This window comes from Oryctolagus cuniculus, chromosome 12, assembly GCF_051225735.1.
Source record: "Oryctolagus cuniculus isolate XC-2025 breed Fujian yellow rabbit chromosome 12, ASM5122573v1, whole genome shotgun sequence".
In the NCBI taxonomy this organism is placed as follows: Eukaryota; Metazoa; Chordata; class Mammalia; order Lagomorpha; family Leporidae; genus Oryctolagus; species Oryctolagus cuniculus.
Genome location: NC_142878.1, coordinates 74,907,855 through 74,932,307, shown reverse-complemented (window position 1 = coordinate 74,932,307; position 24,453 = coordinate 74,907,855). Strand labels below are relative to the sequence as shown.

Sequence of the window (24,453 nt, the reverse complement as noted above, 5' to 3'; positions counted from 1 at the left end):
GTGGGTAGATGGGAGAGTTTCTAGGGATATTTCAAAACAAGTTCAGCTACTCATTCTTCTGCTTGATCTAATCTGTTGAGACTTGGAATTGTAGTTTTTGACTTAGTGAGCTCTTCATTTCTGAAATTTCTGTTAAGTTCTCTTTCAAGATCTCTATTCCCTTTACTGAATCTCTCATTCATATCACACATTACTTTCCTAATTTAATTAAATTAACTCAGCCCTGTTGTCTTAAACTAATTTCCTTAAGCCCTTGTCCTTTCCCTGTTTAGATATTTGCCACCAATTAACTCAAGTCCATGCCCCCATGTAATACAAAAATACATATTAAGAATTTACCGGGTGGCAGCACCGCGGCTCAATAGGCTAATCTTCCGCCTTGTGGCGCTGACACACCGGGTTTTAGTCCCGGTCGGGGTGCCAGATTCTGTCCCGGTTGCCCCTCTTCCAGGCCAGCTCTCTGCTGTGGCCTGGGAAGGCAGTGGAGGATGGCCCAAGTGCTCGGGCCCTGTACCCCACGGTAGACCAGGAGAAGCACCTGGCTCGACCTTCAGATCAGCACAGTGTGCCGGCCACGGCGGCCATTGGAGGGTGAACCAATGGCAAAGGAAGACCTTTCTCTCTCTCTCTCTCTCTCACTCACTCTCACTGTCCACTCTGCCTGTCAAAAAAAAAAAAAAAAAAAAAAAGAATTTACCGGGTGGGAGCATCAAGCTTGTGATTAGAAATTCAAAGTATGTCACTGCAAAAAATAAAAGGGGAAAAAAGGAAGAAATGGAGGGAGGGAAAGAGGGAAGTATAATTATACTCTTAAAATTGTATCTATGAAATCCACTCTTGACTCATGTGCCTCTTTTAAAATTAATGTGCCGGCACCACGGCTTACTAGGCTAATCCTCTACCTGCGGCACTGGCACACCGGGTTCTAGTCCCGGTTGGGGTGCCGGATTCTGTCCCGGTTGCCCCTCTTCCAGGCCAGCTCTCTGCTGTGGCCTGGGAGTGCAGTGGAGGATGGCCCAAGACATTGGGCCCTGCACCCCATGGGAGACCAGGATAAGTACCTGGCTCCTGCCATTAGATCAGCGCGGTGCGCCGGTCGCAGCACGGCGGCGGTGGCGGCCATTGGAGGGTGAACCAATGGCAAAGGAAGACCTTTCTCTCTGTCTCTCTCTCTCACTGTCCACTCTGCCTGTCAAAAAAAAAAAAAATTAATGTAACAGTTACTTTTGGAATTCACAGGGGATTGGTTCCAGGTCTCCCAGGGATACCAAAATCCTTGGATACTCAAGTCCCTTATATAAAAGTCTAGGATTTGCATTTAGCTTACAAAAATCCACTTGCATAATTTGAGTCATCTGAGATTACTCATAATAAGTAATTCAACGAAAATGCTATGTAAGTAGCTGTTTGACTGTATTGCTTAGGAAATGATGGGAAGAAATGTGTGCTCATGTTCAAGAGAGGCAATTTTTTGAGAGTATTTTCGATCTGTGGTTAATTGGAACCACTGTTGTGGAACTACAGATAGGTACAGCCCACTGTGTTACACACTATTAGAGTGTCACTTACAAATGCCCTGTGATGAAAAGCTTAACAAGCTTTGTTGTTGCTCTTGTTTATTTCTTCTTAATGTCTGGAAATAATATACCACTAGATTAAGAGGCACTTTGACATTTTTACAGAGAAGTAGTATTAGACACGTTCATGATACTTATTTATTATAAATAGATTTCATGTCCACTTCTACCTCTGAAAAGCCTGTCAGATTCTTCAATATGTAAGAATTGTAACTTATTGGCCTGGTATTTGACAGGAAATTTTCTGGGAATATATTTCATTTCAATTTTAATACAGTCTTACTGGCATAATTTTAAAGACTTTGAAAAGATAAAATTTGATTAAAAATTTTTTTGAAAAATTAGGGTGTAGACATTTTTGTGCAGTGGTTAAAATGCTGCTTTGGACACCTGCATCCCATGTTGGAGTGCCTGGAAATAAGTCCTGTCTCTACTTTGAATCCAGGTTCCTGCTAATGCATACCACAGGAGGCAGCAGATGGTGGTTGAAACACTTGGGTCCCTGCCACACACGTTGGAGACTTGGAGTGAGTTCCTGGGTCCTGACTTTAGCCTGGCCCAGCCCTGGCTGTTGCCAGTGTTTGGGGAGTAAACCAGCAAATGAGATTGCACATTCTTGTGCATTCTTTCTCTCTCCCCCACCCCCCATCTTTCTATTCCTGACTCTCAAATAAAACAGTTTTTAAGAATTTGGTGACAGTGTAACTGACAAAGGGAAGGTCATGGCTAGAAACAGCCTGAGATGTATTAAATCATTCCTGCAATATAAAGGCCACAGGACACATTTTTCAGCATACCTAAGATTTTTAGGGAAGATCTCTGATGGACCTTTCTTGTCATATGTCAATCACTGTGGCCAAAGAGATGGGTATAATATGTTGAGTCGAGACAGGATTATATGCCCCCCCTTTGATCGGGGTGGTGAGTCCTATTTTGATTGGCAGGCCCTTCAGGACCACAAGGTGCTGTCACGGGATTCCTTCCCAGGAAGCAGTGATACCAGAAAAGTAGCTAAGGAATGCTGGCATCCAAAGCCAGTGGAGCCTGACGCATTTGTGCGACAGAAGTCAGTGGAAATCTGACAGGGCTAGATGCTGTACCAGAAACTTTGATGTATGATCACTTCCACTAATTATTCCAACCACGCTGCTCCGTAAGAAGTGGTCAGAACTCCATCACTGGTGAAAATCTGAAAGCGCAGGTAATCCACCCCCAGGTGGTAAAGCTGAGCCGTCTGGAGTTTGGACCGCAGTGACTTGTTTACTGGCTGGAGGACGAGGTGCTGCCCACTCCACTCTGTTGGTCGGGATGAGTCTGCAGGTGTGAACTCCTAACGGGAGGCAAGGAAAGGAGCTGGGTGAAGGGGCAAGCGGGAAGGAGATGAGGAGTCGGAGGGTAGGAATGCTGATGCTGACTTTGGACAGGTTGAACTCCAAGAGGAGACTCAGACTCTCATCGCCGACCCAGCACTTCGGCTGATCCACGCCCATTCCCAATTTCATTCTCCTCTCCTTACTGTGCATTGGATGGCTGAGTTTTTTTTTTTTTTTTAAGATGTATTTACTTATTTGAAAGGCAGAATGGAGGGAAGAATCACTGTATTCCTAAAGTTGTACTTAGGGAATGCATGAAGTCTGTATTCCTTAAATAAAAGGTTTCTATGGGGGGATTTAAAAAATTTAAAATAAAAAAGGCACACAGGTTCCTTTAGTGTCCTTAGGATATCCACAAAAGGGTTAGGAGAAGAAAGAGGAACTGTTAGAAACAGACAGAGAAAGGTGCCAGGAGAACCTGAGGAGAACAAGACCCCAGTGTGATGGTGGTGAACAAGCACGTGGGATGTTACCACACCCAAAGCCACCTCTTCCCTTCACAACCCTGGGGCATCATGCTGTTTGCACAAGAGATGGCACTTTGTCAACATTTTTATTTGAAAGGCAGAGAGACAGATTGTCCCATCATCTACTGGTTCACTCCCTACCTGCAGCACTGGAGTTGGGCTAGGCTGAAGTCAGGGGCCCAGAGTGTGGCTGGCAGGGACCTACGCACTTATTCACCATCGACTGCTCAGGCCTCCCAGGATGTGCATTAGCAACAATGCCGGACTGGAAGAGAAGCCAGAACTTGAACCAGGCACTCTGCTGTAGAACACAGGCATCCCAAACAGCAGCTCCACACCTGCCCCCATGGGGTGGCACTTAAAAAAAAATACAGAGTAGAGGAACTAAGAAGCCTGGCAGAGCCACACCTGGTTTTATCTAGAATGTCATATTCATCTGTACTTCCTCTCTTAGATTGGTGGAGCCAAAATAATAAGCAGCCTGTAGTTGTGTCCCTCAAGTATACCAGCCTAGAGTGGATGTTTTAACAGGGAGCAAAAGAATGCATTTAAAAAAAAAATCATTTCATTTCCAAAACCAGATGCTGAAGCGTTCTGGAAACAAATGCATTGCAGCGTGATTGTAATTGTATGTTTCCATCGCCCAAAAAATCAAGCGGCTAACGCAAGAGTAAATTTAATTTAAAAGCTGTGTATTCAGCACTGATTGTAGGCCAGAAAACGCCCAGTCTGGCTAAGGAGCTGGTTTCCTGCTGAAAGACAGAGGCAGGTTCAAGCGAGCGAGCGGGAACGGCCTTGACCCAGCCCTGGTGTCCTGCTGCCGCAGCCAGGGGCGGAGGCGGCTCTTCATGGGGAGGGCCCTGGGAAAGAGAAGTTGGGCAGGCAGAGAAGTTGGGCGTGCAGTAGGGCGGCGGCTGCGACCGCAGTCCTCACCGCAGCTATTCTGGTTCTCTGAGGCCGCTTTCCAGTAACTGCGAGCAGGCCTGGAGGCTGGCGATGACAGCGAGGGCCCGCCCCCCAGAGCAGGTGAGAGGTAGGCGCTGGCTGGGTGGCGCTGTAGAGGAAGAGGGCGCCCCGCCGGCTGGGTGCAGCCCAGACCCCCGCCTGCAGCCTTTGGGGCGGGCTGGCAGGACCCTCTGATAGAGCCCGGCTCTCCCAGCGCAGCCTGCTGGGGGAGAGGCAGACCTAGGACCAAGTTGCCCAGAGGAATCCTCAGGAGCCCTGCTTTTGCTGGCGGTGAGCGTAGCTTCAGGGGGACCCCGGGAAGCCCCCAGGAGCCCTGCATGTGCAGCGCCTGCCCGCCTGGGAAGGCTGCCTCTGGCGCTGGTCTCACAGCAGCTGGTGTCTGGGGACCCAGGTTTGTCTCCTATCCTGGAGGCAAGACCCCCAGGGGCATGAGCAGCCCACCCTCGGCCATGGGGTGGCCGGGCTTCTGCTGTGCACACTTTAATCCTCTCTTAGCTCAGCTCTTTGGTGAACTAGAGTCTTCAGCTCCTTACTCACTTACACTCAGTGCATCATATGGTCCCTGCAGCTTTGCGTGACTCGGTCTTGATACTCAAACTGCAAACTCTCAGCTTGTATATTTAAAAGAATAGATACCTAAAGAATTGACTTGGACACATCAAGTCCATGTGAGCATTTACAAGTTAGGTTGATTTAAAAAATAAGAAAAAGAGTTAGGTTGATTTTACACTCTGCCTGGAGGGAATGGAAATTGATACAGCCACTTATTTTTAGATTTTCTTTGCTATAGGCAATTGTAAGTACAAAATTTTTTTTTAAAGATTTTATTTGTTTTACTTAAGTTTTACAGAGAGGGAGAGAGCACCAGGCCATAGCAGCAGAGAGCTGGATCAGAAGTGGAGCAGCAGGGACACAAACCAGTGCCCATATGGGATGCTGGCACTGCAGGCGGCGGCTTTACTGGCTACGCCACAGCGCCAGCCCCAAGAGTGCAAATATAGAGAACATTACAATGAATCCTCACACCCATCTCCTTGCTTAAGGACCAATGCTAGGCTTCATCCTTGTGCTCGCTCCCTCCCCATCTCAGCAGCATAGGCCAGGCCCTCTGTGCAGGCTGCTGAGCTCTGTGATGCGGACATGGCGGCCTTCAACATCTCCCTCGCTTGCTGCTCTGACAGATGGTCCAGGCTCCCGCGGCTCCCTACCTGGGCGATGGTGTTGACCAGTCTTGGTGTCTGGTGTGTTACCATTCCTGAGCTGGTCACTGTGTCCAGGCAACAGTACCCACGTGGGGTTGGTCAAGGGCTCTACCCGACTTGTAACTCACATGGCTGCACTGGGCCACAGGGGCACTGGCCCCTCCTGGAGGAAGGCTGCAGGGACAGGAAACAGCAGGTCAGCAGGAGGTAGTAGCAGGTGTTTGCTGTGGGGTTGCCAGGTAACACACAAGGCACCCAGCAAGACCAGAACTGTAGGGACTCCAGCAGCTCGAGCCTCGGTGCACGGTTAGGGACTGATGACTCTGGTAGGAGTCTCATGGCAATGGCGTCCAAGTCTCCTCAAGGGCCCAGCTCAGCTCCAAGAGCCTGAACGGTGAGAACTCTGCAGCCGCAGCTTCCCGCCAGGGCTTTCTCAGTCATCCGCTGGCCCCACTGCCCAGAAGCAGCGGGTCATCTTTGCCTCCTGTTGCCTAGTAACACGGGTGGCAGCCCATGCCTGGCAGGCTTCCGGGAGAACGAGAAAGACGGTAAATGTGCGCGAGAGCGAGAAATGGGGTCTTGCTTAGCCCATCCAGGCCTTTCCACGGGTCAGAGCTGGGGAAATACAGACGGAGAGATGAGAGACACAGACATTCATACAGAAAACAGGATGTGGTTCATGCTTCCTCCATTCCAGAACCGCCACTTCGCAACACACAAATGCCTATTTGCTTTTTGTTTTGTTTTGTTTTTGCATCATGTGTGTGCAGCAGTCTTGAGATAAGAATATAATTGCCACAGCTTATGGTATGATTACTGCAAACAACTTAGGATGTTTTTACAGTTCTTTTTATCTTTAGGGTAAATTCTACTAGGAACATATAGGGAGTCTTCAAAAAGTTTGTAAAACAACAGACTTGTTTATTTTTAAAGATTTATGTATTTATTTGAGAGGTAGAGTTACAAAGAGACAGAGAGGTTTTTATCTGCTGGTTCACTCCCCAAATGGCTGCAATGGCCAGAGCTTGGCCAATCTGAAGCCAGGAGCTTCTTCTGTATTTCCCATGAGGGTACAGGGGGCCAAACACTGGGCCATCTTCCTCTGCATTCCCAGGTCATTAGCAGGGAGCTGGATTGAAAGTGGAACAGCTGGAACTTGAACCAGGAACTACCTGGGATGCCGGTTCTGCAGGTGGAGGCTTATGCTACTAGGCCATAGCCTGGACCCATCCTAAATTTTTTTGAAGACCCCCTAATATAGTCACGTAACTGTATTGTTTGTGTTTCTAGATATACTTACTGGAAGGAACAACAGAGAGGGGGAGAAACAGATCTTCTATTTGCTACTTGATTCCCCAAAGAGCTGCAACAGTCAGGGGTGAGCCAGGCTGAAGCCAGGAACTCAATCCTAATCTCCCGCACGGGTGTTAGGGACCCAAGTACTTCTGCCTTCCCAGGCACAGGAGCAGGGAGCTGGATCGGAAGCCGAGGACCTGGGACTTGAACCAGTGCTCTGATATGGGACGCTGGAGTAGCAAGTGGTGGCTGAACCACCATACCACAGCACTGGCCCCCAGCTGACTCTGGTTTACAGTTGCTAGAAAGAGTTCTTCTGCACGTGGTTATGCCTCCAACTTGATAGGCATTTTCATTTTGCTTTTAATTGCTTAGGGATTCGTTTTCTTGAGTTTTTAAAAATGGTGCACACATCTTCGTAGTCACAAAGACAAATCTAGGAAGTCTATTTGGAGGGTTCTTCCATCCCTCTTCAGCTCTATCCCTTCTAGCTTCCCATGTGTAAAAATGCATTGTATTTGAGTTTGTGGGGAGCAACTGGGAGCAACTCGGACTAGACTAAGTTACTGGAATTAAGACTTATTCTATGCATCTGCTCTCCCACAATATGGCGCTGGGAGAGGAGGAAACAGCTTCTACACAGCTGCCTCCAGTTCAACCAATAGACTGTGGGACCTGCTCCTGATTGGAGGAGAGCAGCGTACTCGGCGTGTGGGTAGCAGAGTTGGGATTGGTGGAGAGAACTATAAAGGAGAAGAGAGACAACATGCACCAGGAACATCTGAAGGAACACCTGTGCAGCCCCCGAGAGAGCCGGCCGGCGGTGTGCCGCTCCCCCGCGGAAGTGGGGAAAAGTGGCAGGGGGAACCGCCCTTCCACGGAGGTGGAAGGGATGGTAGCCAACCCGGGAAGAACCAGCAGCAAACCCGGGGAGGGCCGAGCAGACAAAAGAACAGCGCAGGGTCCTGTGTCGTTCCTCCACGAAGACGGGGAGCGACAGAGTTGATCTTTCTATTACGATTTTGTACTATAGTTTTATCCCCCACTGTTAGGAAACCAGTGGCACACTATATACTTCGCTACCTTTTTTTTCCAGATTCAATTTGGAATAGCTTTATTGAGCTATAATTCACACATTTAAAGTATACAACTTAATGACTTCTAGTGTTGTTGTGCAACCACCACCACAATCAATCTTAGAACTATTTTTTTAACCTCAAAAAGCAACTGAGCCCATCAAGTCAGGGGTGGCGCGTGTCAGCCCACGGGCCCTGGGAGGCCCAGGACATCATCAGGTCTGGCCCTACCATGGCAGCCCAGGCGGGACTTGGAATTCAACACATCTACAGCAGGCTCATTTTTAAGTTGGTAATTCTGTATGGCCCACAAATGATGTTATAAACCTCCAAACAGCCCTTGGTGAAAGAAAGGTTCCCCACGCCTGTAAGCAGTCATCCCCTTTCTCCCCACTCCCCAACCCTGAGTAACAACTACCCTGCTGCTCTTGCTATGGTGTCGCCGGCATAGACAGGGACTCATAGCACACGTGGCCCTTTGGCCATTGCTTTTGACTCGGCACATTTCCCAGGCGCATCTGTAGCATGGCACGTGCCAGCACTTCATTTCTGTTCACTGCCCGATGATACTCCACCGCATGCACACGCCACATCTTACATTTCCCTGCTTCCTTTGTAAATCGCTTCATGTATTATATTGTTAGTATTGTTCATTACTAGTACTCCTTAGTGTAGCTTTGCCGTGGTTTTAAGTGACAGGCACTATTGGTATATTTATGGGGTACAAGGTGATACTTCAGTCCTTGTGTACCTGGTGGAATGATCAGATGAGGATAATTGGCACATCTGCCACCTTGCATAGGCTCCATGTCTGCAGTGAGAACACTTCAGATCCTTCTAGCTATCTTGAAGTTTGCAAGACACCAGCTACAGTCACCATGCTGTGCAAGAACACAAGCACTTAGCTCTCCTCTCTGAAACTTGGTACTGCAGACCAAGATCTCTCCTCCTTCCATTTACCCCCTAGCCCCAGCCTATAGGAAACTCCCATTGTACTCTGTACTCTGAGGAATTCCAATGTTTGAGATTCCACTTCTGAGATCGAATGGTATTTCTCTCTCTCTCCCTTTTCAATGATGGATACAACTTGCCCTCTATTGATGGATATTTGAATTATTTCCAATTTTTTTCAATAGTAGTGTTAAGAAAAAGCTCTGCATGAATGCTGTTGGGGCAATGGGCAGGTGACTTGTGCCTTCCTGTCCTCCAGCTTCCTTACCTGTGTGATGGATGCATTGGCCCTCATAGCTGCCAAGGGGCCTTTAGCTTTCTGAAGGTCTCAGGTGAATCCAGATGGTGGCGTGCACACCCTTCGGGTTCGGGGCTGTGGAGTTGACTCCCTGTCTAACACACAGTGAATAGGTCACTTTGCTTATTCTCATTTGGATGGTCTTTTCTCAAAAACATTTCTGCATGGGGAATCCCATGAGATGAAGGTAAAGAATGGTTTTTGGGCCCAAACCCCTTCCCCTCATTCTTGCCATTGTGGGAACATCCAAAGGCTGGTGGAAATCCCTTCTGCTTTGTCCTCAGTTTAAAATGTGGGTGTTTCCTGGGACCCAGCCCACTAAGCCCGGGGAAGGCAATGCTGCTGTTTGCTGGCATAAGTCGTGAGTGGGCTGCTGCAGGTGGCAAGAGGCATCACCCAGGGAAGCAGAGGCAGGATATGAGAACACCTCACAAGGTGCCTCACGGTGAAATGTGGGGTCGCTGGTTCATATTGATGGAATCAGTGAAGAGGAAACTCAACTGTATAGCTCAGTTTCTGTTCCTTAACTATTGGGACTTCCCCCTAAGTCACCTACAGGAGCAGGCAAGAAAATAAGTGACATGGGGCAGGTATGCAGCCTGGCAGTTAAAACATCCGCATCCCCATCAGAGTGTCTGGGTTTGATAACCACTTGGACCACCTGACTCCAGCTTCCTGCTAATGCAGACCCTGGGAGGTAGTGAGGATGACTCCAGGAAGTGAGTTCCTGCCACCCACGGGGGAGACCCGGATGCAGGTTCCAGATCCCAGCCTCCAGTGGGGCTCATCTCCTGCTGTGGTGGGTGTTAAGGCAGTGAGTTCTGTCTCCTTGCATTTCAAATAAAAAGTGTTTTAAAATAATAAAAAGTAAAGTGGGCCAGGGGACATAGGACCTGTCTAAAGGGGAGTTTCCCACTGGTTTTTACCAAGTAGGAATGCCCAATGTGGCTAGATACTCTGGATTTTTAAAGACAGGCTGGTAATCTGGAAGGGGTGGGGTGGCAGGTTGTGGGCTGGGCGGGCTTGCTTTAAGGCCATAGGACTGTCACCACCTGTAGGAGTGCTCTCAACCATTAAACTCATATTTTAGCTTCTACATCACATATATGTCCTCTGTAGGTTGTTTACCTATTTTCTTTTTTAAATTTAAAGATTTATTTATTAATTTGAAAGAGTTACACAGAGAAAGGAGAGGCAGAGAGAGAGAGAGAAGTCTTCCATCCGCTAGTTCACTCCCCAGTTGGCCGCAACAGCTGGAGCTGCACCGATCCGAAGCCAGGAGCCAGGAGCTTCTTCCAAGTCTCCCACATGGGTGCAGGGGCCCAAGGACTTGGGCCATGTTCCACTGCTTTCCCAGGCCACAGCAGAGAGCTGGATCAGAAGTAGAGCAAGCCGTGTCTTGAACCAGTGCCCATATGGGATGCTGGTGCTTCAGGCCAGGACGTTAACCTGCTGTGCCACAGTGCCGGCCCCTTACCTATTTTCTTAATAAAAAAAATTATTTATTTGAAAGAGTTATGCAGAGAGAGAGAGAGGTCTTCCATCTGCTGGTACACTCCCCAACTGGCCACAATGGCTGGAGCGGGGCAGATCCAAAGCCAGGAGCCAGGAGCTTCCTCCAGGTCTCCCACGCAGGCGCAAGGACCCAAGGACTTGGGCCATCTTCTGCTTTCCCAGGCCATGGCAAAGAGCTGGATCAGAAGTGGAGCAGCCTGGACTTGAACTGGCTTCCACATGGGATGCTGGCCCTACAGGCGGTGGCTTTCCCTGCTACACCACAGCACTGACCCCAATTGTTTACCTATTTTCATAGAAACAATTATGGCTGTGTGGAAAGTGGGATTGTGTTGATTTTATTGGATCGTTTTTATAATTTGATAAACTCTATATAACTTGAATAGGCCAGATTTATCAGGAATAAGCCAACACACACTTTTTAAAAAGCAGAAGAAATGAATCATCCTGTAATCTCAAGGATTCTTGGTCATCGTGTACTTGACCTTCCTGAGAGTGCTCTTCCACCAGGGGGCGCCTCGTATTCAAGCAAGGAGACCATTAGGAGTAGGTTTCTAGGGGAGAGCTGTGTCAATCCACACAATTCTGTGTTGCCAAATCTACAGGGTACTTGCGCATTTGCATCTTGGGTGGCTGCTCAGTGGCACTGGGCCCTCCGCAACCTCTCCCCCTCTATGCTGAAGTGTCCTTATCTTTGACTCCCAAGTTGCCCTGTCCGATTTGCCTGTCCACCACTATCATCACTTCCTCCCAGCTTCCATTGCTAGCTGCTTCTCCCCTCTATGGGCTCTGAACATTGGAGTCCTACAGAGCTCAGTCCTGGTTCCGTTTCACTAATCTCTTCTGGTCTCAGCCACCTCGTTTACTGCCATGTCTTCATGGGCACCCTTTATGTGTGATAGTGCTGGGCAAAGGAGGGGGTCTGGAATTGAGCAGCTCACAGCTGCAGGGTGGGGGAAGTTGTGGGAGGAGTGGGGGTGGGTAGGGACAATCCCTCTGGGCTAAGCAGAGGCATGTGTCAGCTTGCGTCACATGCTGATCGGTGTAATGAGTACCTTGGGTCTGAAAGCAAGCAAGCGTCCAGGACTCAGCGTTCCCAAGAGCAGAGTGAGGCAGGAACACTGTGCTGTGGTAGACAGAGTCCAGTGGCAACGCCACAGATGCAGGGAGGCACAGGAAAGATGGGCAGGCCCCGCAATGGACTCCAAAGTCCGGAGAGTTCCCAGGGCAGGAATCTAGGCCAGCAGACTGGGCAGTGACCTCTGGTCTGGCTTGCATCTCTGGGCAGTGTGGGCAGGTGGTGTCCAACAGCTGTGCTCCCAGCCTAGGGAGCAAGGCCTTGAGGTGGAGTGGGGGAGAGTGGTGGTGGGTGCTGTGTGCAGACCAGACCACACGGGCACACCGACCGCAGAGGCAGGGCAGTGATGCTTGTGTCCTTGCACCCTTGTTTTCCAACTTCCATCTCAGCAGCAAAGAGGACTTCCCAGGACTCCGAAAACACAGTCCTAGCGGCAGCAAAGCATTTTGTGCCTCGTAAGGAATAAGGTTACAGTCAAGACGCAAAATGGTCGAAGTTGGTTAGTGCGGCATTATGTATCACACACAAAATAAACCTGATGATGAGTTTATTGTAAGTTTTATTTGAAAGAGACAGCTTTTCCATCTGCTGGTTCACGCCCCAGTTACCTGCAACATCTGGCTAGGCCAGGCCAAAATCGGGGACCTGGAGCTCGGTGCGGGTCTCCCTGGTAGGTGGCAGGGATGCAGCTACTTGAGCCATCACCTGCTGCCTCCCGGGGGCCTGCATTAGCAGGGAAGTGGAACCGGGGGCAGATCCATGACTGTAACACAGGCATTCTGACACAGGTATATATAGGAGTCGTAACCACTGGGCCTAACACCCAACCTGAAAACTTGACATTGATGATGTATATCATGTGAAATGTGACTTAGAACCTCTGGTGTTATTTCATGCTAAATTATCATGATGAACACGACAACTCAAAGGACATAAATGAACCCAGATGATATGTAAGTTAATTCTAGTTTGTCAGAAGTCTCAGGACTCCTTTCCGCTCTCCTGTTGTGCAGGAGGGTAGCCCAATCAATGACAAAATTAGTACGTACAAAAACTTCAGCAGCATCTCCGCTTTCACAAAAACAAACCCTAAGGTTAGATCACCTGTCAATACGCCACATGATCACACAACAAAATCACCTAACAGGTTTCTCTAACATGGTTTACTGTCATTAAATGACCCACCACTGTGTACGTGTATATACTCATGCACATCAGTGTATGTTTGCAAAACAGGAACACTGCATAAGGATATGTAAGATTACCTGGCATGGGTGGTGTAGGAAGTAGACACTGGAGAGATCCAAGCACAGAAAATAAAATGCACCAAAAAATGTGTTCGATCACATCTGTGCATTTCTGTTGAATCAAAAAGTATCACCTAGGCCGGCGCCGCGGCTCACTGGGCTAATCCTCCGCCTTGCGGCGCCGGCACACCGGGTTCTAGTCCCGGTCGGGGCGCCGGATTCTGTCCCGGTTGTCCCTCTTCCAGGCCAACCCTCTGCTGTGGCCAGGGAGTGCAGTGGAGGATGGCCCAGGTGCTTGGGCCCTGCACCCCATGGGAGACCAGGAAAAGCACCTGGCTCCTGGCTCCTGCCATCGGATCAGCGCGGTGCGCCGGCCGCAGCGCGCCGGCCGCGGCGGCCATTGGAGGGTGAACCAACGGCAAAGGAAGACCTTTCTCTCTGTCTCTCTCTCTCACTGTCCACTCTGCCTGTCAAAAAAAAAAAAAAAAAAGAAAAAAAAAAAGAAAAAAAAAAAAAGTATCACCTATTTGAGGGTTGATGCTCTGTACACCCTGTCCTTGGTCTGAGGCCCATCAGTGAATAAGATCTCTACTCTCATGGAGCAGATATTCTGCAAGACGATGAACTGCAGGCAGTTGGTCAACTGATAGTGGGTCAATCATGAATTACTCAACTGTGATGATGTATAAAGAAATACAAACATTAAGTGTGTACAATTTGAAACATAATCAACTAATGTTCAAAGCTGAATCCTTTATTTCTAGTTGAAAATTTCTAAATCAGTAGTTTAAAAATTAGGTGTTGCACCAGTCTACATATTTTGTTGCTAACAGTTCATTTTACCAGTTTAAGAAAACTGGAAGAAGAAAAAAGCAAAAAATAAGATTTCAGTAGCCCGGCTCCTAGTCCTGATCCCACCACTAACTGAGCTTGGGCAAGTTACCTAATGGCTGTATCCTTAACTCAGGTGGGGACGATAATTACCTACTGACTTCACAGTATCACTGTGAAACTCCTGTAGAGTAAAGGAATAGACCGTAAACTGATGTTCGGTATAGTAGTGAGGAAGACACTGGAGACACCCACAACCCTACTCTGCATCCGATTCCAGTTTCATGTTAATGACACTTGGGGAGGCAGCAGATGGTTCAAGAACGTGGGTCTTTGCTACCCTCCTGAGACCTGGATTGTGTTCCAGGCTCTTGTCTTCAGCCAGGCCCAGTCCTGGCTGTTGCAGGCATTTGGGGAGTGGGACCAGCAGATGGCGGATGTGTCTCTCTGCCTTTCAAAAAAAAAAAAAAAAAAAAAACACAACGCCCTAAGAAATCATCAAATACTATAGACAAGTTAAGGGGCTGTAATTGATGAAGCTATCCCTAGATTGTTGTAGGCACACTTGGGGATAGCCAGCTAAAAGTGACCTTCCGCCTGCCTCCTGCCCAACAACGGCTGACTCCTGGCAGCAGTGTGTCCTCAACCTAACCGCCACCCACCATAGCGAACTGACTGGGGGTGGCCATAGGACTTCCCTTCCTAGAAACACTGCACTCGGAGAGAAATCGAGGAACGGGCAGAGCTCGACATTGCGGGGATGTCACATTTGCAGTTGGAGCTCTTGTGCTGGCTGTTGGGATCAGGACGCCCACTCTGCTGAGAAAGAGTGAAGCAGAGTCCTCACCGGGCTGCTGTGCCTGCCTCCTCCTCAACTTGGTACTGATTACTCCTAAGCCCTGGTTCTTGGGCTCCACCTTTTTGCAAAGGCTAGCTTAATGGCCGGCACCACGGCTCAATAGGCTAATCCTCCGCCTGCGGCGCCGGCACACCAGGTTCTAGTCCTGGTCGGGGCGCCGGATTCTGTCCCGGTTGCCCCTCTTCCAGGCCAGCTCTCTGCTGTGGCCCGGGAATGCAGTGGAGGATGGCCCAAGTGCTTGGGCCCTGCACCCGCATGGGAGACTGGGAGAGGTACCAGGCTCCTGGCTTCGGATCAGCGCGGTGCGCCGGCCGTTGGAGGGTGAACCAACAGCAAAGGAAGACCTTTCTCTCTGTCTCTCTCTCTCACTGTCCACTCTGTCAAAAAAAAAAAAAAAAAAAAAAAGAGCAAAGGCTGGCTTAAGTTGGCATCTTTTGCCCAAGATCTCTAACTAGGAGCTAGGCCTCTTTTGGCAGGACCGTGCTGAACAGGGACAAAAACAAACCACTATGCTGCCGTAACTGGGTCAGGAACATATTGTGCAATGCTACCAGGTACAGTCAAGCAGCTGACTCAAGAGCAGCACAATGGTTAGCCACAGCTGCACCCAGTCTTGACAATATGATTCAGGATAATACACCAGCTGGGCCAGACTTGCCTTGTTCTGAGAATTTCTAACTGGGGACTGCAACTGAGAGCCGGGTGGTTTTGGACACTCACATCTAAGGATAGACTTTGCCTTGCAATTATGCAAAGTTGTGAGAACTATAAATCCTGCAGAGAGACACTCCCTGCTCCAAGGCACCATCAGTCTAGAAAGAAGCCAGAAAACAGCAGTCACTGTTGGTTTTCCTTCATGCCGACGCTGCCTTCTTCCTATGTGCCAAGCACTGTGGGAGGGCAGTGAACTGACAAAGCCCCTGCTTATTCCCAAGTGGAGGGAGACAGACAAATGAGAGGATGACCTGTCAGAGGCTGTGTGCTATTTCACAGATGCAGCTCCCTGAGCCAGCAGCTTCCCAGAGAGTGAGAAGAGCCCACAGAACCCCTGAGATGGGAGCGGGTGTGGGCCCGTGTGGCTGGGAGCATGTGAGGTCAGTAGGCTGGAGAAGAGTGAGTGGAGAGGCGCCTCGCATGCCTCAGTAAAGACGTTGGTGTTTACTGTGAAGAGGGGAGTCGTGTAACTCCAGGAACGGCATGGTGTGACTAGAAGTGCTGGCTGCTATTGGAGGGATGCAGCAAGGCAGCCAGCCAGGAAGCTACTGCCATAATGTAGAGACACGTAACGAAGACTGGATCACTGAGTAGCTGAGGAGACGGTGAGAAGTGATCAGATTCCAGGAATGGCCACAACGCGGGCATGGACTGGACGTGTTTCAGAGTGTATAGTGACCCCATTGGTTTTGGCTTCCAAATGAAGATGCCTAGTTTCACACGAGAAGAAAGTAACCATGCAGGCTACTCAAAGCGCACACAGAAAGTGGACACGAACTCAAGCTGGTGTTCAGGGGTCTGAGAACTGCCTATACTGCACTAGTTCAGGGACAGGTCTGTGTGGGTGAGAAAGGACAAAAACTGGAGCCAGCAGGTGGGTAGGGCTGATGGGTGTATGTCAAGGCCAGGGTTCAGTGTTGGAGTCCAATTTGGGAGGCACAGCCAGTAAATCAAACAGGACAAGGGCACTAACTTAGCAGGTACCATAGGTCAAGCTACAAGGCTTTGTGTAAAGTATCTCATCTAATCCTGACAATGACCCTGAATTAGCAGTCATTAGCTCTGTCTTACCAATGAGGAAAATCAAGAACCTGAATAACCTACACAGGACTGCTGAGCCAGGGGATGCAGTTCTAAGCCTAGATGGGATCTGACTGCAGCAGTATGCTTAAGAGCTCTACGATGCTGTAAGTTCAGTGTCTGCTGGCGGCTGAATCACCTCAGTTCAGGGCAGGTGAGGGCAGTCTAAGCATGCAGACAGGAATCCAAATGTGTGGTTTTTGTTGGGCATGAAGAAACAGGCTTGGCCTGGAGGTTGAACCAGGAGATTGGGAGTAGCACCTCAGATCTGGCACCACCATCCCCACCAAAGCCAACTGTCAGGCTGACAACTGTAATGGAATGTAGCAGCCCGCCGAGTGATACCACCACCGCATTTTAGCAAAGTACTGCAGATATGAACATTGCGTGAAATTTCACTGTTAGATCTGTGTTGTAACTTGATCATCTGTCTTAGAGCATGGTCTTACATGCTCCCTTCTCTAAGATACGTGTTACAGACCAGGCGCAGGAAGAGCTCATCATCTTCACCTAGCTTATTTAAGGGGCCTGGTGAGGCTCAATGATGAAAGAGCTTGGTGAATGTGCCGTCTCTTCGAAATGTAAACAACTGTGGGGTTCCAGTGCTTCTTGCCTTTTCAACTGGTCCGGGTATGCTGAACATACAGCTTCGTTTTCAGACTGCCTCAGAGGCAACTTAATGCACCCAGTCCAGTGTCAACACAGATCTTTTAAAGTGCTGCATGATGGCAAAGCTGGTCACTGTGCAACTAGAACAGGTTAAAATGCAGCAAGACACAGGACTCTGCAGGAGGTGTTCCAGTAGGCTGTATTGTCAGGCCAAAGTCTCAGAAAATGTTGGACTTGAATGAAAAGCAATCCTAACATAAACAGGCCTAACAGGCTGTAACTACAATCGACTAACTCTGTATATGTGATAGACCTATTTAGAGTATAGGCTGAACTGGTTTTGAATTCAACTGTAAAGAGAAATGGAGGTTGGTGCCGCAGCTCACTTGGCTAATCCTCCACCTGTGGCGCCGGCACTCCGGGTGCTAGTCCCGGTTGGGGCGCCAGACTCTGTCCTGGTTGCTCCTCTTCCAGTCCAGCTCTCTGCTGTGGCCCAGGAAGGCAGTAGAGGATGGCCCAGGTGCTTGGGCCCAGCACCCAATGGGAGACCAGGAGGAAGCACCTGGCTCCTGGCTTTGGATTGGCACAGCCCACCGGCCGCAGCAGCCATTTGCGGGGTGAACCAATGGAAAAAGACCTCTCTCTCCCTCTCTAACGCTGCCTGTCAAATAAATAAATAATAGAGAAATGGAAAAAGCTGAGATTGGGAGTGACTGCTTCAGCCCACTAATGGCTCTGTAGGATAGCCAGCACAGCATCTGATGGAAAACGTACTTAGAAATGAAACAAACTTGTAAAGAGTCAATGGTATGCAGTAGCCTTTAACCTAGAAGCAAAGGTCTATGTTATATCTTAAGAGCACAACTCGGGGCCAGCGCCATGGCTCACTTGGTTAATCCTCCACCTGCGGTGCCAGCATCCCATATGGGCACCGGATTCTAGTCCCGGCTGCTCCTCTTCCAGTCCAGCTCTCTGCTGTGGCCCGGGAGTGCAATGGAGGATGGCCCAGTGCTTGGCCCCCTGCACCCACACAGGAGACCAGGGAGAAGCACCCAGCTCCTGGCTTCAGATCGGCGTAGCGGCCATTTGGGGAGTGAACCAATGGAAGAAGACCCTTCTCTGTCTGTAACTGTCAAATAAATGAAAAAAAAAAAACACTACTGGATTCATGCTCCAGTTTTATTCGTTTTAGTTATGCTATGGGACTTGGGGTTTTAAACTATGTAATTGGCTCAGCCTTTAAGATTTAAACCTCCTGTTGCCAAGGTGCAGTGACTGGAGCAATGGCAAATGTGAAACACAACATTCCCATCACTGAAGTGGTGATGGAAGGATTCCAACACTGTAGTCACGACTTTCTGTCATGTACTTGCTTGGAATTAAAAATCCTGAATCCCAGCGGAGCCAGGGTGGTACAATGAGCTGAATGGAAAGGCCTTGTTCCTTGTTTGGGAGGAAGTGAATGAATAGCAACTCTCACACCTGTATACCCAGAATTGGGACTGCTGGGCCATAGCGTTCTATTTTTAATGCTATTTTCAAGCCATATTGTCTTCCATAGCTGCTGGCAGGACCATGAATAACAGTCACCTTTGGCCAGAAACATGACATCTCACAGGCTTGAAAATACAGATTCTCTGTGACCCAGCAATTCTGGGTAGACATATACCATGGAGACACGCTTACATGCGTTCTTAAGAATTCTCACTGCAAAGACATTTGTAGAAGCTAAATTTTGGAAAATGTCACGTAATGAATACTACTGCAATGCAGTGATTAAAATTAAACATGCAATTAAATTTAAATTTCATAGACATGTTGAATAAAAAATGGAGGTTATAAACAGATAACAATGTCATGAGATTTTCAAACACTACGTTTACAAAATTCTATATATTAGAAGCATTTTTAAAAGGAAACCTTCAAGTTAAAAGGCTGGTACACAGCAACTTGAAAGCATACAAAACTATGAAGCTCTCTGCGAAAAGCAAATATACAAATACAGAATCCTATAATTGTGTGTAATCACTTCAAGTATAGAATTTCAAAAATTATTAAAGAACCATAAAATGTAATGGGTATAAAACATTAAAATCTAATTTATGACACAACATAAGTGGGAGATGCAGAGTTCTTGGAAGCAGTTTAAACTATCAGTTTAAAATAAGTCTGTATTTTATGTAATCCCCATGGCAACCACAAAGAAAACACCTTAGAAGATACCCAAAGGCAAATGAGAAAGGAATCAATGCATTTCATTAAAAATACATAAATAAAAATAAATGAAATACAAAGTGGGATGAAATAACCATAAGACACATAAAACAATGACCAAAATGGCAGTAAGTCATAGCCTATTAGAATTACTTTAAATTCCCAAGACACAAAGTAGCTGAATGAATTTTTAAGATTTTACTTAATTTGAAAGGCAGACAGTAGACAGGCACATACATCTTCCATCTGCTCTTTCACTCCCAAAATAGCTGCAATAGCTGGTCCAGGCCAATGCCAGGAGCTTCATCCAGTTCTCTACCTGGGGGCAGGGGTTCAAGCTCTTGAGCCGTCCTCTACTGCTTTCTCAGGTGCATTTCCAAGGAGCTGGAGTGGAAGTGGGGCAGCCAGGACTTGAACCAGTGCTGCAGGCACAGGGGTTAAGATGCTGCTCGACAGACCTGTATCCCATATGGAGTCCAGAGCCCTCCACTTCTGACCCAGCATCCTGCTGATGAGCACACCGGGAGACAGCAGTGATGGCTCAAACCACTGGGTCCTGCCACCCACATGGGACACCTGGATTGAGTTCTGAGTTCTTGGTGTTGGCCTGGCCTAATCCCAGGTATTTCAAGCAACTGGGAAGTGAACCAGCGATGGGAAAGCTGTCTAAGCTATTTTGAATAAAATGAAGAAAAAATTTTTAATGAGCCAAGAACTTGAAGATACACAAATGGCCTCTAACTGTATAAGGAGATGCTCAGTATCACTAATCGCTAGGGGAAAGTTTATGAAAACCACAGTGAAATCAACCTGCCCTTTAGGTCAGCCACTGTGTGAAAAATGGAAAAGAAGTGTTGGTAAGGGTGTGGAGAAACGTAAACTCTATTGCACTGTCGGGGAGAACACACAATGGTACAGCCATTAATGGAAAATGGCAGTTCCTCAAAAACTAAAAATAGAACTATGACTCCCCCCCACCCCACCAGCCACCCCTATCTGGGTTTTAAATCCAAAGAATTGAAAACAAGGCACTGAGGAGAGATTCGCATACCTGTGTTCACTGTACCATCATCTGCAGTAGCCCAAGAGGTAGAAGCAGGCCAAATGTCCCAACAGATGCACAACGAAACTGAGGTATAGACCCATAATAGAACAGCACTGAGCCTTCCAGTCTGCCACACAGTAGACACGGATGAACCTGGAGGATGTCTGGCTAAGTGAAGTCAGTCACCAAAGACAAATGCCATGATTCCTATATGAAGTATCTGAAACAATCCAATTCCTAAAGTAAAATGGTGGCTGTCAAAGGCTGGGGACACAAGGAGCTTCTTGCAGGTCCCCCACATGGGTACAGAAGCCCAAGCACTTGGGCTATCTTCTGCTGCTTTCCCAGGCGCATTAGCACAGAGCAGGATCAGAAATCCCCATATAGAATGTCAGAGTTGCAGGTGGTGGCTTTACATGCTACACCAGAAATGCTGGCCTTAAATTCTAATATCAGCTAATTATTTTCGAATCTTAAATACTAGCATTTAAAAGTATATTGCTTTTATTAACACAGATGACATCAAGATGGCAAGAGGGAAAAGAAATGCCATTTACTTGTATAGTTCTTAGTGGAAACTGACTTTACAAGTTAATATCCAGCCTAAAGCAGGTATACTTGATAAAAAGGACTTCCATGTACTTACCTTCTAGCTTCCTTCTTCAATGGCCTGAAGAAGTCAAAACACAGTTACCAGTCAGACTGTAACACATACAGCCGTGCCACTGGCAAAGTGAGTACTGCATGGGATGAAGTTCAGGAGCTAGATTCTCAGCAAAGAAACTTCAGGCCTCCCTCCCTCAGATGGGACAGCATTTTAGACTGAAAGCTAACGCTGCTTGTCAGAAGAACAAACACGGTCATGATGGAGCAGACCAATGGCTGCTGCACGCTGCTTTCCTTGCCTCCCGTGCGTGCCGCCCTCCTGAGGCTCCAAGCCTCTGTGCCCAGCTCCAACCCCCAGAGTCCCATCTTTTTCCCAATTGCTCCCTCGTTTCCTTTCTGCAACTCCTTGGCTTCAGAGCTTGCTTTTTAAATGGACAGACAACATGTGATGGTTTCCATCTGGAAAACACTGAGACTTTTTAACAGCTTTCTGAGTCCCACTGAAAGCAGTGAGCAGCTCACTGGGAAGGTGGAAGTCGAGACCTCAATAGAGTTGGTGTGGTACACAAGGACAGAAGGCAAACAGCAAGGTGAAGGTAAGGAAGAAGTAGAGCAGATTTAAAGGTTTTTTTTTTTTTTTTTTTTTTTTTTTTTTGAGGTAGAGTTATAGACGGTGTGAGAGAGAGAGGTCTTCTCTCCATTGGTTCACCCCCCAAATGGCTGCCACGGCCGGCGCTGTGCCAATCCAAAGCCAGGAGCCAGGTGCCTCCACCCGGTCTCCCACGTGGGCACAGAGGCCCAAGCACTGGGGCCATCCTCCACTGCCCTTCTGGGCCACAGCAGAGAGCTGGACTGGAAGAGGAGCAACCGGGACTAGAACCTGGCGCCCATATGGGATGCTGGCGCCACAGGTGGAGGATTAACCAAGTGAGCCATGGTGCCGGCCCCTAAAGATTTCTTTCCAAAGTTTCTACACATATTTTTGTGTGATAGTTTTGAAATACATAAAGCCTTACACCCCTTTAATGTGAGAAGTCACCAGAGATTTTGTGTGTGGAGATAAAGAATTTTTATTACCTACAAAGTGAAACGGGAGAAAAATTTTTGCTGGCCATGTTTTATTTGTCCTTTTTCTTCAAACAGGAAAACCAAAGATACAGACAGTATTCAATAAAATAAAATAGATGAAACAAATTCTAAGAGACTGCGATGCCACATGCTACATTTAACCTAATTTTATTCATGCTTGCCTTGGGATGGGGAATAGATCATTCAGTAAAAACATACAGTAAAAACAAAATGTCTTACATGTACAACTTTTAAACTACAATAATGATGTACCTTAATTACTTCCATGCACACAAGTCTAACATTACAGTTTCTTTTTTAAAAATAAACACAATTAAGACTTCTAGGAGCATTTTATAATAAAGTAATTCCTAATTTTTCTTTGTAGATAGATCAAGCACCTCCAAAATACAAATTCCTATACACAGTGAGCACTTTAATTAAAACGAACAGTTAAGTAAATTAAGTACGTGGACAGCCTTAGGCCAAGCTGACATGTATTCACCTAGGTAGGCAACAAACCATAGTGCCAAATGGAGAAAGTGTACTTGCAAATAAATTTTTTAAAACTAAGTTAACTTTTATAATTAAATACAGAAATACGATTTGCTAAAATAAATAAGATGTGATGTATTAACACTTGAATGAATCCCAGAACATTGCGGAACGGTGAATGAGGCTCACTCGGAAGAGCTGACTACACTAACGCTGGCTGAACAGAAGTGCAGACTGTGAAGCACTAGGGGGAGGGGTGTATGCTTTGCCACATACTCTTGTTACCTTGAGGTAGATAACACATGTGTACCAAATTCGGCATTCATTTTCAGTTGCTGCTGGTATCATGTGTTTAAGAAATGTGTACAGTATGAAAAACTTGAAAATACTCATGAATGAAAAATGTTTTAGGAAAAAAATAGATATTTTCATGCAATTATGTACAGTCTCACTGTGTAAATTTCAAGGCAAGATTTGTTTCCTGTAAAACAGATCATTGTTCTATGAGAATGTTTTTTACTTGTCTTAGTGCATTTCTTTAGTCTCCTCCTGCATTGCATTATTTTGCTCTATTCTTTATTTTGTGTGCAAACGACATGCCAGTTAAAATGAAAGCTATCTCACATGTAGAAAAAAAGTCTGGATTTTAAAAACCAAGAACTAATAAAAATCCTTACTAAATGACACCATCTGATTCAAGTAAAAAAATGACTTAAACACTAGTAATAAAAAAAGACAAAACACATTTCATGAAGAATACAGAGATATGTCTGCTGAGTGTTTTAGTTGAGATGTTTCAGAATGCTGCTGTAGGTTTTGTGAGGAATCTGAGGGGAAGATTTCATGGCAGAAGGGGTCAATGTGGCCTGTATGGACTTTAGTGGTGACCCAACCGGGCTGTGAAACTGTGGGATGCCTATGGATTCAAGCTGTTTGTTAAACAGGAGCTCACCACTGTTGCTCAGAAATCCTTCCTCACTTGCTCTCTCCCCAAGCTTCCCCTCCTCTGCTGGCTCAGTTTCTAGCATTTCAGTATCTTCCTTCCTGCTAAAGAACTTATCCAAGTAACTGGTGTAAGTGTTCTCCTTCTCAACTTGTTCATCCTTCCTCACCTCACAACAAAACTGATTGATGAGAAAGCAGTCCTCCCCGCCACTCACAAACTGGCTGTCCCACGAAGACTGGTACAAGGCTTCGAGCTGAGCCAAATTTGCCATTCCCTTTTCCTGTTTTTCTCGGCTTACTGACTTTGAGATCAAACTTTTCAATTCTAGCTGGGACACTGAGCTATTCAAGTCGTTTAATTTATCAACAACAGCAGTAGGCTCGTGTTGTGAACTAAGCTGAATAGTTCCTGCAATGAAGGAGTCAAAATCAAATCCCTGATTCTTTTCCCTTTCCTTTTCAGCCAGTTGCTGTGACGCTTCCTCTAGAGCTATCTGGGCTTTCACTAATCCATTCCTTTCACATTTTGACTTGCCTTTCTTGTCAGATTTTTCTTTGCTCTGCTCTTTCCAATTGGAAAGATCTATAATAAGTTTGGGTTCATAATAATGATTAACTTCACTCTCCCTCCAAACTAAGTTATCTAAATATGATGATGACCTCGTTTTGTAGTTACAAGTATGGCTACACTCCAGGTCACAATATTTGTTTTCATGATGATCTGGGTACTGCCAACAAGGCTCAGTAGAGTAATTGGTATCGAAAGCTGGATCCTCCAGATACTTTTCCCGATCTCCATCCAAATATTTTCGAGGGTCAACTTGTACTTCTTCTTCGTCCGTGACATCAGACAGAGCTCTCGGGTCAAGCTGAACTTCATCAATATCAAAGTTGTTATGTATAGGCCAATCATGCTCCGAAAACTGACAATCATGGTACCT

General features: G+C 47.1%; 1 protein-coding gene across 6 annotated transcripts in view; it reads right to left on the bottom strand.

The window, feature by feature from the left end:
* Window positions 1-22,105: 22,105 nt before the first annotated feature.
* The window catches only part of MAPK6 (mitogen-activated protein kinase 6), a 52,999-nt gene continuing 50,651 nt past the window's right edge, over window positions 22,106-24,453 (bottom strand). For all 6 annotated transcript variants that reach the window (XM_089310349.1, XM_051821999.3, XM_002717751.6 and 3 more), the window contains one exon: window positions 22,106-24,451. In XM_089310349.1, the coding sequence (XP_089166475.1) occupies window positions 23,350-24,451 (1,102 nt within the window). In that variant the 3' untranslated portion in view covers window positions 22,106-23,349. The remainder of the gene's footprint in view (window positions 24,452-24,453) is intronic.